The following is a 13,653-nucleotide window of genomic DNA, read 5'->3' as shown; positions in this document are numbered from 1 at the left end:
CAAACTTTATAAATTATATTTTCAGGTGAATATGATCCATTTCATCGTCAAATTTCATTTGGAACCAAAATAAACACAAACATTCAAATTATAACATTTTTAATCAATATAGGGGAGTGTGGGGTAATTTGGACACCCTAAGGAAATTGCTCTGTTACGGGCTGTATGGATATTTTAAAGGAATGTGGATGACACCAGAGGATAATAGAGACCATATTTGATGGAAAAATGTCATTCATTTCGATAAATTTTGATGAAAAACCCATTTTTATCGCAAAAGTTAAAAGGTGTCCAAATTACCCCCACATTTTTGTGTGGGGGTAATATGAACACCCCTATGGGGTAATTTGGACATGCCTTGTGGGGTAATTTGGACATACCTTGTGGGGTAATATGAACACCTTTTGTGGGGTAATTTGGACACATGTTGAAGAATAAGTTTAACATTTGATTTTTAAGCATGTTTTTTATCCTTCAACCTGGTTTTGTAATTGCTTTATATTTTGAAGTGTTGCTCACAATATTTCATCAAAGGTTCAAATAATGATTTTGTGATAGAACTTTAATTCAATAGGAAGATAACAAATAGTTCAGTGTAGTATACTTAATTTAATCATTAATACTGAAATGATTTAAACATTGATTCTGGATCAGACACACTATACTTGTTTTTAGTGATTAAGGTATCGTTTATGTTTATATAAATCAATCTTTATGTAGAATTTATTAGCCTGAAAATATCATATTTTTTTTTAATTTTACATTCTGTAGCCCTTCAAATTTAAATATTATTGTAAACCAGCATAGAAATTAGAAATGTCAAAGAAATTAATTAAAAGCAATCAACATTAGAGTCTTGTTGAACGCCAAATGTACAGTAATCAGATTTTCATCAATTCGAATATTGGAATAAATTTATCTAAATAAAAAAATAGGGGTTTTGTGAAAGTTCTCATTGCTCACATTCATTTTTGATTGTTTTGACATATTAAATCCCTCTAAATTTATCTAAATCCCTTTAAAAACTCATCCAACCATGAAAGTTACTTTTTTGTTGCCTGACAGGTAGACTTTCAGGTATGTCCAAATTACCACACAAGCCATGTCCAAATTACCCCCATAGCATAGTCTATCATAAATTGCGATTGTTGATGATAAAAATGGATAAAATGCACAATTTTTATACGTACATATCTCAGGCATCGTCCAAGCATCCCCCTTAAACAAAAAATGTCCACTTTTTTGCCATATAACTCCTGCAAAACCTTATTTCCTAACCTTCAAATATTAGAATTTAAGGCAGTGCCAACCGGCCTTTGGAAACTTTTACATATTATACCAAAACTACTTAACCTATTCCAACTTTTTTGGTTTGTCCATACTTCTAGGCCATTACTAGTACTAGCCTTATCACTTAAATTGCCGTTTTCACTTTATATCCGAAGAAAACGTGATTTTTAAAGGGGTGTCCAAATTACCCCCCACTGTCCATATTACCCCAAACTCCCCTACTATAGTTAAAAACAATTATCAAAACATGATAAATGGTCTTAGATTTATAATAAATATTTTTGTTCCCTTAGATTTCATGAATCACTTTTTAAATTCAGAACCATCACATTTTTCTACAAATAAAAAAAAACGAAAAAAAAAAACATTTCTTTAAATATAATCCCACAATCACCCATGCGAATATTTACGTCCACCAAATCCGATAATGTGGCGGCAACAACAGCCATCAGCTCAGAGTTGAAAAGAAAAAAAACAACAACGAACCATCCAACAAGCATTAAAATAAATTCCGTAATCCAGCCAAACGACGTGATTTACGATATAAATGGCCGACTCGCTTCGTTTTTTTGTCACCATTTACGTGAAGCTTTTCGCATTGAACATGTAAATTTTTCAAAACTATATAACAATGCTTATTGTAAATTTTTTATTGAATATTTTACAGGTTAACAACTCAACAATAAAATTTTGAAAAGTTTTATTGATTTTTTTTAAACTTAAAAGAATAACATGCAAAAACCTTTATAATAATTATTATTCTTCACCTATTTTTTTAATAACTTGACCATTTAAATAACGAAAACTGAACGAATTTTAAACAAACTGAATTTTAAGGCCAATGCATGTTTGAAAATAATTGTAAATCCCCTCCTCCCTTCAAAATCTTTCCAAAAAATCGGGGGCAAGAATATTAATAAATATCCAAAATTTTGTGGGAAAAACATGTACTCGAATGTTAACTATTTAGAATGTATATATACGTTAACGTTTGTTTATGCATTAGATCACATATTGGAAAAATGAAAAAATCGGATTTTTTATAAATTTAAATTTGTGACACAAATATAACTGTAATAATGAATTGAAGCATTCTGTGATACCATCTGGTTATTTTTATTTATCATGGATTTTTATTTAATAAGGCAACTATTTAATTTACGTCATCCGAAATGGACTTCTTAAGGGATGATAAGTTCCTTTTAGATCATTTTACTTTCTGAATCGTTTTTGAGCACAAATCTTAATCAAGATACACTCCGTAACGCTCTTTGACAGCTCACCCGCGCAAGGTCCCCGAGGCCGTTCCGAAGTAGGTGGCGTTTTGCATGCAACATTAACCGACTCGATTCAGGTGGTTTATGATCATCGCGCCGGAGATCATTTAGCATCCAGTTGTGGAGGTGGGTGGAAGAAAAATTAACACTCTTACTGTGTGCGCCGGCATTCACCCAGCAGGGTTCTGTATCAAATCACAAGGAACTTGAGTCAGATGCTGTCTGATGCTGATGCCATGCCGTGAGACTTTGAGGCTGCAGAAAGTAAAAGAAGGAATCAATTGAACGAGTACATCTGGGATGCTGTTTATTCTGGGGCGGGACGGAGGATATGATCTCATCGCACTCGATCGATTACGAGTATAGAGACTGAAGGTTCGCACGAGTTTCGAATTGCAATGCGACGGTCAAGTGGAGGGTTATTAACTGGCCCGTTTGCCTCTTGGAATGTCAATGAACATGTCGTTATTTTTAAACAAGACAATGAACTGCCTTGTCTGCGAACGCGATGAAAAACTGACCACCCTCACGGTGGAAAGTTCTCAATCTCATCACAGCAGAAGAAAAACTAATCATAATGATGGATTATCCCCGGGTTCACCTGTGCTCGGTCAACCAAACTCGTCACAACAAAGAGACTGACGTCGCCAGGATGGTCATCAACCCCTCCCTCTGAGACAACTGTCCATCATGGGTACGTGTGCGCAAACAGCAACATCAACAACAACTTCACCTCGAGAACCAGGAAAAGCTCTACGGAAAATGGGAAAACTTTTTTACAGCCAATCACATAAAAATGTTTACCCGCATCATCGACGTCATCCTTAAACATATTGTGCAGGGGGGTTCTGGAGTTGCAGCGGTGCAGTTTTTTGTTATTTTGTCTAGACTTCGATTATCCGAAGTTTGAGGGTTTCTTGGAAATTTCGGATTATCAAATCACGGACATTTTGTTGTTTTCATTTCATCATATCTCACAAAAAAAAATGGCTTCTGCAACCCAATTTAAGTCAAATTTGCCTGTTTCTATAATAAATGCATTTGCTCAATATTGAACATTTGCCATTTTGGCTTCCATGTTTAATTTAAAAAATTCCAGATCAATTTAGAAATTTTGAAGGGTAATATTTTACCTTACGACCCAAAAAAACGAAAAATATTATTTTCGTGATTAGATTATCCGAAGATTCAGTTATTCGAAGTGTGAGAGGATTTCAGATAATCCAGTCTAGACTGCCATCATCTGGGAGAATCGGGACAACTGTTTTAGCCCCGCTGCAAAATTTTCGATTTTTTTATCAATTTTTTTTTCATTATTTGCAATAAAGATGTTAAAAAACATTAAAATATGTTAATAATGGTGTGGACTTTCACTAGTCTGAGTTTTGGCGTAAACTTTTCCAATTTTATAAAAAAAAACTGTGTTTATTTATCTATAGAAAAAAATATTTATACTAGTAATACAGGTTTTATTTCCCTATTATTCAAATATCATCTAAATAATAACATTAATACAATATACTTTGCCTAAGGCAAAATTACAATCTTTTTTGGAAATTCAGTATATTTTTTTTAAAAAGGAATGGTTATTTTTTATTAAAATCTGTAGTAAAAAGCAATTCAGTTCAAAATTTTACGGTTTTTGATTCCACAATGTAACTCATTAAAATACAAATATTTTTTCAACAAGCACGAAATTTTGTGAAAACTTTGCTATTTTCCAGTTAAAATAATACCGTTAACTGGGGTTACATTGATAGCCGGGGTAATTTTTAAGGTTTAAGATATTTCCGAAAATTTAAGAATACTAATTAAATGCGTTCAATATGGATACATACTGACCACGATAAAGAAGTGCTTGTTTTGTTGGCACAAATTATGATATTTTTATGAAAAAAAAACAATTTTTAATGAGATTTTATGAAATTTTGAATTATTTACCTACTTAACATTTTTATACATTTCATTTAAATTTAATAAACTTAGTTGAAAAAAATCATTAAATTTCGATTTAACAATAATTCATAATGGTCAATTTAACCAAATCATTTCAGTTTGCAATCTTTCAGGTACCTCGGTTCTTGCATAAAACATTTTCAACGAAACTATTTTAAAAAATCTTCAAAAAATACACTTTTTTGAAATTCTTTGAAAATATAAATGTTGAGAAAAGTCTTACTGGTTTAACAATATTTATAAATTGAAATCCTATAAATGTCACCACGGTTTATGGTACTGTAAAATTCAAATTGAATAATACGCATATTGCAAGTTTTAAATTTTAGTATTTAACAAATATCATATGCATTTTGTAAAAAAAACTGTTTATTTTATTTTACACTAAAAACTAAAATGTAATGATAATCTGTTAAAAAATGAGGCGTCGTTTGAAATTCATATTGCAGTTTTTATAGAGTATAATTTGTGATTTTTTGAGGAATTTAGTAATGTAATTTATTAAACCACAATATATATATAAAAAAAAAAGTTTTAAGGCATGTCTGATAAGTTAAGTCTGAGATTATTTTGTTTGAATAAGACCATTATATGAATCATTAAAATCATTAAATTTCAAATCATTTTAAATTTCAATGAGTTAATTTGAATGAATTAACGTTGATGATTGCCAAAAACTTTATCGTATTGCAAGAGAAGTCTACATTTCCTTTCATAAAAAGTTTGTATCTTGTTAATTTAAGAATCTAACAAGAATTTTATGAATTCTTAAATACAGATTAGAGCTTTATAATAAAGCAATGAAAAAAAAAAGCTAAAATAAAAAAAACTGTAACGTAGATTATTGAATTTTCTGTTTATCTGATATGGCTTATCCTGATGATAAGGTTGTCGTTAATTATTTTGATAGGTATGTCATAAGTTTTTCAAAGCAATGAAAACATCATTTTATGCAAACTAAAATAATTTAAGTAGTTGCAATAATTCAATTGACTTTTACAACTTTTCTAACGTCACAACATTTTTTTTAATTTCTATATTAAATATTATTGTTTTTACCTGTGAACCTGTGAAATAATTTAAAAAGAAGATAATAAGATGCATTTTTAACACAAATGAGTTTCTTATTAACAAAAACAAGAAAAGCATTACTGTACTCTAAGATTTTTTCAAGATTTCAGCATACATTTTTTTGTTTACATATAATTGTCAAAGTCAATATTTTATTGTCATAACTTTGAAACAATCTCGGATATTGTAGCGAAAATCCACTGATAAACGCACACAGTCAAGATTGCCTTTCCCGTTTGTTTTCAAACACTCCTTCCAGTGAGTGGGTGTTCTCGTAAGGAAAAGCCACGGATGCATGTGATGGGCCGGGAAATTGAGAAAATCTTGAAAAAGAATAAATCAATGAGAAAAAAAAACCGCCACCGTTTGGCGTAGCGGCAGCGATATAAATTCCACTCTGATTATACGCTCGGTTGAATATGGATGTGGAGGAAAAATAATATTCATGAATACAATAATTCAAATATGATTACACCAGAGCGTAACTTGCATAAACGGTTCACCCGGTGGTGTTGCCACGTATGGGTAGTGTCGTATGTCTGGAGGAGACATCTACTCCGGAGCGTGGACGGAGTTGCTAGATCTTCAGGAGTTCATAGGGGAAGCAACTGCGTTGCGAGAAATGAACGCGATGACATGCCCCTTGTGAGAAATGGTGCGACTTTTTTTTGTTTAGTTTTAGAGAAAAAGATTTGAGTTTTGTTCACAAATGAATTCTTCAAAAATCTCAACAATTATAAATTCAAAAAAAACTATCGATAAAATTAAAAAAAAATCAATAATTATTAAAACCATGAAAGCCATCCAATCCTACTAGGTGAATCAATTCGCAGTTTTTCCTCTGTAAAGCACCGAAGAAAAGCGGGCGTTTGATGAATGTGATTCCTTACACATGAGCCTACAGAGACAGAGAGAAAGTGCAAAGAAGAATATTTGTCAAACTGGCAGGCAGCGAACCGGAGGGGGCTGTTACATGACACTCGGTGCGCGCTCGGAAAAGTCAAGGGAGGGGAGGGGGTGGTGTCACGACTTGAGTGTGTGACTATGAATATTTTAGCATATCATTTTGCCATTCCAGACACACACACACACACACATGGAGGAAAGACCAGAGCAGTGCTCTCTTTATCGGTGGCAAGCGATAAGACACATTGTCTTTGGTTGGGCACAGTTTTCCGACACGGCGTATGATGGCCGGGGAAATTCGTCAAAAATCAATTTTCCAACCGACGGCGGTAGCATAAGTGACAGGAGCGCATCTGGGAGCAGATTGCTGAAGGGTATTTTCTTGGGGAAGGGGTGAAGGCTGAGGTTTGTCGCAGATTGTCAGTGCAAGTAAGAGAAATCATTGCAGTTTATGTGGTTTTGATTGAATGTAATTTGGATAGTTTGTGTTTCAGGGCACTTTCATGTTCTTTTGTTTTTTTTTTAATACAGTTTTTTTTAGTACAGTTTTAATACGATTATCCGAAGGCCTCGGAAAAACTTCACTTTGGATAATCGAATCAAGAAAAAAAAAATTTCGTTGTCTAATTTTTTATTGTTGAACTTAGGTATGACCCCTACGCTAAAATGATTTAGAATTTTCAAGTCAAAGATGGTGGCCAAAATGGCTTAGATGTAATATTGAAAAAATGTATTTTATTTTTTAATAGGCAATCAATAATTCAAATTTAACTGAAATGGGGTCGCAGAACTCCAATTTTATGCTAAAACTAAGAAAATGAAAAAAAATACGAAAAGAAATGTTTTTGTTCGTGATTCGATTGTCCGAAGTCCTATAAAAACCGTTGAATAATCGAACTTCGGGTAATCGAAACTTTGGATAATCAAGGCTTCGGATAATCGAGTCTGGACTGTATTTTGATTTGTTGGGTTGGTTTTGGTTAAAACAGACTCAGACCAAAAAAAACCTTCAGGTGCTCTCAAAATGTCTGTCCCTTTTAAGATTACTCTCTCAATTTCCTAATAATCCATAAGTAAAACATCAAAAAACACTTTTGTTATTACAGTTTGTATTCATTCCAAACTAGTTTCTGAAAGGATTTCGGATGACATTTTTAAGTGAGATTTTAATTTGAATGATTTATTGACATATTATTACATTTTATTAAAAACTATTTTTTTGCAATTCCGTCGTGAAACTACTTACTTTTCCTGTCATTCTTGAACGACGAAATAGCCTACTTTTCTGTACCAAAAATAACAGAATCGAATAGCAACACTTTTCAAAATAAATGCTGAAAAGTTCTACTTTTCAGCACTGAAATGGGTGCTGAAAAGTTGAACTTTTCAGCACTTCTTTCGAAAAGTAACACTTTTCAACATTTTTTTGATTTAAACGATTTATTGACAAAATACATGAAAATTCGACTTAAAATTTCACTCAATGGGTGTTTTTTTTTTTTTTTGAACTTTTCAGCACTTGTTTCGAAAAGTAACACTTTTCAACATTTTTTTGATTTAAACGATTTATTGACAAAATACATGAAAATTCGACTTAAAATTTCACTCAATGGGTGTTTTTCGAAATTGCAAAAAATGTTGTATGGAACTCGTTGCAAAACTTGATTTTTTCAGCACACGTCGTATTTATCCAACTCGGTGAACCTCGTTGGATAAATGTACGACTTGTGCTGAAAAAATCCTCTTTTTGCAACTTGTTGCATAAACTACTATTCATAAATCAAAGCATTTATAGAAATAACATTTGAATACATTTTTGATGCCAGGATTTTTGGCAAAAGTTTCTGAACAAAAATTAATGCTTTTCAAATTGAATTTTGAATATGTTTCGATACATATTGTGTATTATAACCTTTTACATAAAATTCAAAACATTAAATAATTTAAAAATATCTTATACTGAATAAGGAACTGGTTTGATTTTGAGTGTGTCGTATTTTATAAACCGAATTTTATTGTTATGTTTAAATTTATTTTATGTACATTGTGCGTTTTTCCGAATTCCGGAAATGGATTTTAATTTATATTTCCAGGGACCTTCCCTACACAGAAAAAAAAACAATTCCCGTAATCGTGAATTGTGCTCATGAATTTGAGAATCACGAAGGAATTTATTCATGAGTTTGGTGAATTTGCACTAAAAACGTGATTACATTCCGTCGTGTTTCTCAAATTCATGAACACAATTCACGATTACGAGAATTGACTTTTTCCTGTGTATGACCAAAAACCATTTCATGTCATTGGTTCATTCATAGAAGTCTGAAGTTTCCATGCGAAAATGATATTCGAATACTATATCTATATCTTTCGGAAAAAAAAAACTCTTATCAATTTTATTTTTTTACTATCGATTTAGCAATTGGTCTTGGTATAGGTAAGGACTATTACAAAAAAAATGGTTTTTTTCTGATTTTTTTTCAAAAAAAAAATTCTTAAAAACTGTTTTTAAATATATGAATATTTTTTAAAATAAATTTCCTAAAATTTCGTCTAAAAAACAATGAAGATTGGAACTTTGGTTGTTATGATACAAAAGATTAAGGGAAAAATAAACAGGAGAATTGAAGTTTTCAAAGTCTTACACCCAAACGACGGTCGCATGATTGTGATGCATGGCGGCATGAAAGTATATCAGAATCTGCATGAAAACTGTCCATATGCATTTTTTGCGATATAGGGGTATGACATATTTGCCCGTTACCGACAATTATCGACATTACCGACGGCTTTTTGGTTGTATTTCACAACAAAAAAAACCCTTAATAGAACGAGAATCGAACCACCAACTTCTTGATTATTGATCCGACACGCTACCACCGCGCCATGGACGCTTGATGAAATGTGAGTGAAAGAGCACCAACATATTCTTCTCTTTGGAGTGTTGCTCGGGGACGGGCCAGCATAGGGACGTGGCGTTACATCGTGCTGCCACCTAGTTTTTTTAAGCGCAAGAGTGTAAAAGTGCTGAGTCATCGTCTAAAAATAGACGGCGTCCTATCTCGCCCAGCAAAATGAAGTCGATAAAGTAGTCGGTTTCGATGAGCAAAAGTGGAAAATGTGGTCTAAAAATAGCGACGCCATCCCCCTATTATATGTGTTGGTGAGAACTGCAGATCGCTGACATGTTTACACGCGGGCAAAAATGACCTACGGGCTTGCTGCAAAAAATGTTATAAAATGTGACATTTTCTGCAGCAAATCCACTGTTGCAGATTTTGAGATATATTTTTCCTTTGGGTGTACCCATGCAGCCCCCGATTTGTTAATGTTATATTGGCAAAACTGTTTGTAAAGTAAAAAATAAAAGAAATATTTGTAATTTTCTGATATAAAAAAATATTTTGAAATTTTGGAATCAAGATAAACATTTCTTAAGTGCAAAGTATTGCACCATGTACGCGGGTTATTTATTAAAATATAACAATAAAATTAAAAGAAATTGAAGAATGCTGATTTTGAGAAAATGTCGTTTTTGACAGGCCATTTTTATCCGTGAACCTATTTTTTCTGAATAGTCCTCATTGGCTGCTGAAATTGTATGGTGACTTGAATAGGTGAACCAATGTCACTAAATGGCTTCTTTGGTCAAAGGAGAGGCTCCCAAAAGATTGAGCCAAATTCAAAAATACAAAAAATAAAGACTACAAAAAGTGAAGACTTGCTCATACGATCAATTTTTAAAATATCAAACCCACGGAAAACATCGATTTTTGTATGGAACAATCCCAGTTTTCGACAACTTTGTTCGAAGGAGTAATTTTGGTTCCTAATGACGAATCCGAGGTCCATTTTTCGATATCTCGTTACAACCCCTTTAATGTGCTTAAAATTCGGAAAATACGTGTTTATCAATAGCCTTAAATGGTGAGAATTTGTAAATTTGGTGTCAAACGTACTTATTTGTCAAACTGGAAAAAGGCATTCTTCATCAAAATAGTTGGAAAAAAGTTGTGCACATATCGAAAATAGAACATTTTTCAGTTCTTATGGGTGTCGCCAGTTAAGTTACAAAATAATCATAATTATTATATTCTTTATTATATACCAAATACTTTGTGGACCCGTGTTGTTTTAAAATTGATGTTTTCAAAATAACAATAACCCTTTGGTTTAACTTCTATTCAGCTTCTTCTTGATAAATCGCATTACCGTAAAAATCTCATCATCGCTCATGTTTCGAAAGTCTTCCGCTTCAAGTGTAAATATTTTTCGTGGTGTGCGACTATTTCCACGTGAACTTAGACCTCTGGCAATGCTTCCGTTTCCGGGTCCATTTCCGTTTCCAGGCCCATTTCCATGACCGGTTCCATTATTGCCATGGTGATTATTGTTGTGATGGTTAGGATGGAAATGTCCAGGGTACTTTGGAATGTTCCAATTCCAATTCTTCATCAATTCAATCAGCAATGGAATGGCCCAACTGGGAAAATCGTGACCACCTTTGTTGCAACCACAACTACAGCCACAATTATACCCACAATTGCAGCCACCACCACCACCGTTGGACCCGCCACCACCACTCTGCTGATTGCCCGCGTTCTGATTCTGACTGACCGGGGTGGAAATCACTTGACTTATTGGCTGCGTAATCGGTTGATTCACGTTTGACGAAGTTATTGGCGTGGAAATGGCCGCCAATCCTCCGAGCGCGGTAAGCGGACTGTAAACACCTCCCCAACCGCCGCCACCGCCACCACCACCACCACCCCATCCTCCATGGTGATCTCCCAAGGCACGGTGATGCTTGAGGAAGTAGGTTGCAGCTAGAGCGGCGAGCGTGAGGAGGTGGGTCATGCCGAACATCTTCAACCCTGCCAGTAACTTGAACGGGATCACCACAAACAAAAACAGCAAGGCAGGAACTCCAACTGCCAGCAGGATAACCGCCAGGGTCTTCAGCAATGCAAGCACTGACGGTCCGTGGTCGGATGGGGCATGATCCTTGATGACGATTGGTTGAACGTCCCTCACTTCCGGTTTGTACCGTTGCAACGGAACTTCAACGTAGCCGCTGAAGAGGAAGATTATGATCAGGCGAGCATTCACAAAGTTTCAGTTGATTTTACTCACTGATCATTCGAGTAGTAATTCTTCGAGTCACGAAACTTTCTCACACTTCTGGGATACTCCTCCGAATCAACGTAGTCTTCTAACCCATCATACACTTCGTTTCCACGCTGATGGTAATATCCCGCTCGATCACTTTTTCTCTCTTCGCGGACCAGCTTTTGGCTCGAGGGAATGAAATAGGTCCTGGCCGAAACGGACAACGATCCGACCGAAAAGAGTATCAGCACCGAGAGCAACATTTCCACCGGAACCTCGCGCAGACAACTGGAAGCCATTCTTTGGCAAACAGTTGCTTTTATAGACTTTGGTGATTCATATTTTGGAGATGGAAAAAGGCGAAAATCACTCAATCGCGTGGAGTGTTAGATTTAATATCTAGAAGATTTATTGTCTCTTACGGGATTGATTGCCTTTTCTAACCAAAAGATAGTAAAGCTTATAGCTGTGCGGCAGAACAAACGGAGAAAATAATTGAAACGAACCGAATTGCATGTTGTATTTTAATTAAATCAATCGTTCTTATTATTTTAAGCCCAACACATTATATAACTCGGTGGCATCGCTTGCGGTCAAATCCCGAAGCAATAGACGCAACTGGCCAATAAATTGATTTAATTTATTTGAGCAACGCTTCCGGCCAAGTCCCGGACAGTTTAGCTGTTGTCAACACTCAACAGAAGACAGAAAGGTAAACAAGAGAAAAAATGAACTTCAATGTAGTCAGAAGAAGCAATTAAAACTGTAAAAAGTATCAATTAATAGCGTTTGGCGATCAGTGATCAATTTTCTGCTATCCGTTCTCGCATTATCTGAAAGTCACGTGTGCAACTCATAATATACGAACTCGCTATCTAATGATCGTCAGTTCGAATCTCGGAGTACACGGAAAAAAGTCAACTCTCGAAATCGTGAATTATTTTCATTAATTTGAGAACAAAGGCATATATTACAGTGCAAATGCACCATACTTATGAATAAATTCCTTCGTGGTTCTCAAATTCATGAACACAATTCACGATTACGGGAATTGATTTTTTTTCTGTGCAGAAGGGGGATAGGTGTAAAAAAAGGTTTGCACAAAAACAGATTGTAAAGCGAACAAACTGATCTTAAGACTTCATCTCAGTCACTTAGCATGAATTGCCGATGGCAGACCTCGAAATCCTTTTCCAAGCTCAAGTTCACTCAGCGAATTCGCATCAATCTCCACAACCAAATACACACGCGGATCGCATAAATATTTATATTCACACAACCACCTCAACCTCAAAACCCCCGTCATGAATGTGTGCGAATGTGTGCGAGAGTTTGTTTTTATTTCACCAGTCGCCCCCAAACACACAGCAAGATCCTCAGCTCACCTATATAATCGCGCACACAATTTAATAATAATTTACTGGGTTTAAATTTGGCTGGCTTTGAGCCGACGCCCACGCCGCCGCTCGGAAATAGAAAGAAACCCCTCGCGGCCGTCTCGTCGTGGTAGTCGTTCACGCTCAAAACAACAACAAGATGACAGAGATGACATTTGCGGATGCAGGCCGGTGAATTCCCCGTTGGACACCGTTGCCCTGGACGGGCCAAGTTTGGAGGATTTCCTTGGAGATGCGACACCGTAGACAACGAAAGGCTCGCGGACGGTGCAAGTTCAAGAGTGACAATTTATTGAGTTATTTGGGATTAATAACTGTTGGAAGGTTGAAGATCGGAGGACATTTGAGATGACTTTAGTTTCATTGCAAAAAAAAAAAAAAAAAAAAATAGACAATTTAGAATCTTTCATTAAAATCTTAGAAAAATTAATGAACTGCTTTTTTCAGAGAAAATGTTGCTTATCAATTTAGGCCGATTTTTTTTTCAAAGTTTATATTCCTTGACTCTGGAGTAATTCTCTCTGTTTTCGCAAATCGACTTCCCTTTGTAGTTTTTTTATTTGCATGAAACTTCGTCCTTGTATTCCCTATGCCAAAAGAAGTCAATTTGCATCATTATTTATTCTATAGAAGTCTCCATACAATGT

General features: G+C 34.7%; 2 protein-coding genes across 2 annotated transcripts in view; both read right to left on the bottom strand.

Moving 5' to 3' along the window:
• Positions 1 to 13,653, bottom strand: part of LOC120427353 (dnaJ protein homolog 1-like) — a 124,743-nt gene that overhangs the window by 63,437 nt on the left and 47,653 nt on the right. The window lies entirely within an intron of this gene.
• Positions 10,115 to 12,414, bottom strand: LOC120427351 (uncharacterized). The gene is made up of 2 exons (XM_039592206.2): positions 11,634 to 12,414; positions 10,115 to 11,574 (listed from the first exon to the last, which is right to left on the bottom strand). Exons 1-2 carry the CDS (start codon positions 11,906 to 11,908, stop codon positions 10,674 to 10,676), a joined length of 1,176 nt encoding a protein of 391 aa, XP_039448140.1. The 5' UTR covers positions 11,909 to 12,414; the 3' UTR covers positions 10,115 to 10,673.

This window comes from Culex pipiens, chromosome 2 (assembly GCF_016801865.2).
Source record: "Culex pipiens pallens isolate TS chromosome 2, TS_CPP_V2, whole genome shotgun sequence".
Lineage (NCBI taxonomy): Eukaryota > Metazoa > Arthropoda > Insecta > Diptera > Culicidae > Culex > Culex pipiens.
This window is presented reverse-complemented; position numbering and strand designations above follow the sequence as displayed.

Excerpts from the sequence above, each read along its gene's own strand:
- LOC120427351 (XM_039592206.2), bottom strand. The coding sequence starts at position 11,908 with ATGGCTTCCAGTTGTCTGCGCGAGGTTCCGGTGGAAATGTTGCTCTCG. Across the intron at positions 11,575-11,633 it reads AATTACTACTCGAATGATCA|CGGCTACGTTGAAGTTCCGT; the intron begins GTGAGTAAAATC and ends CTTCCTCTTCAG.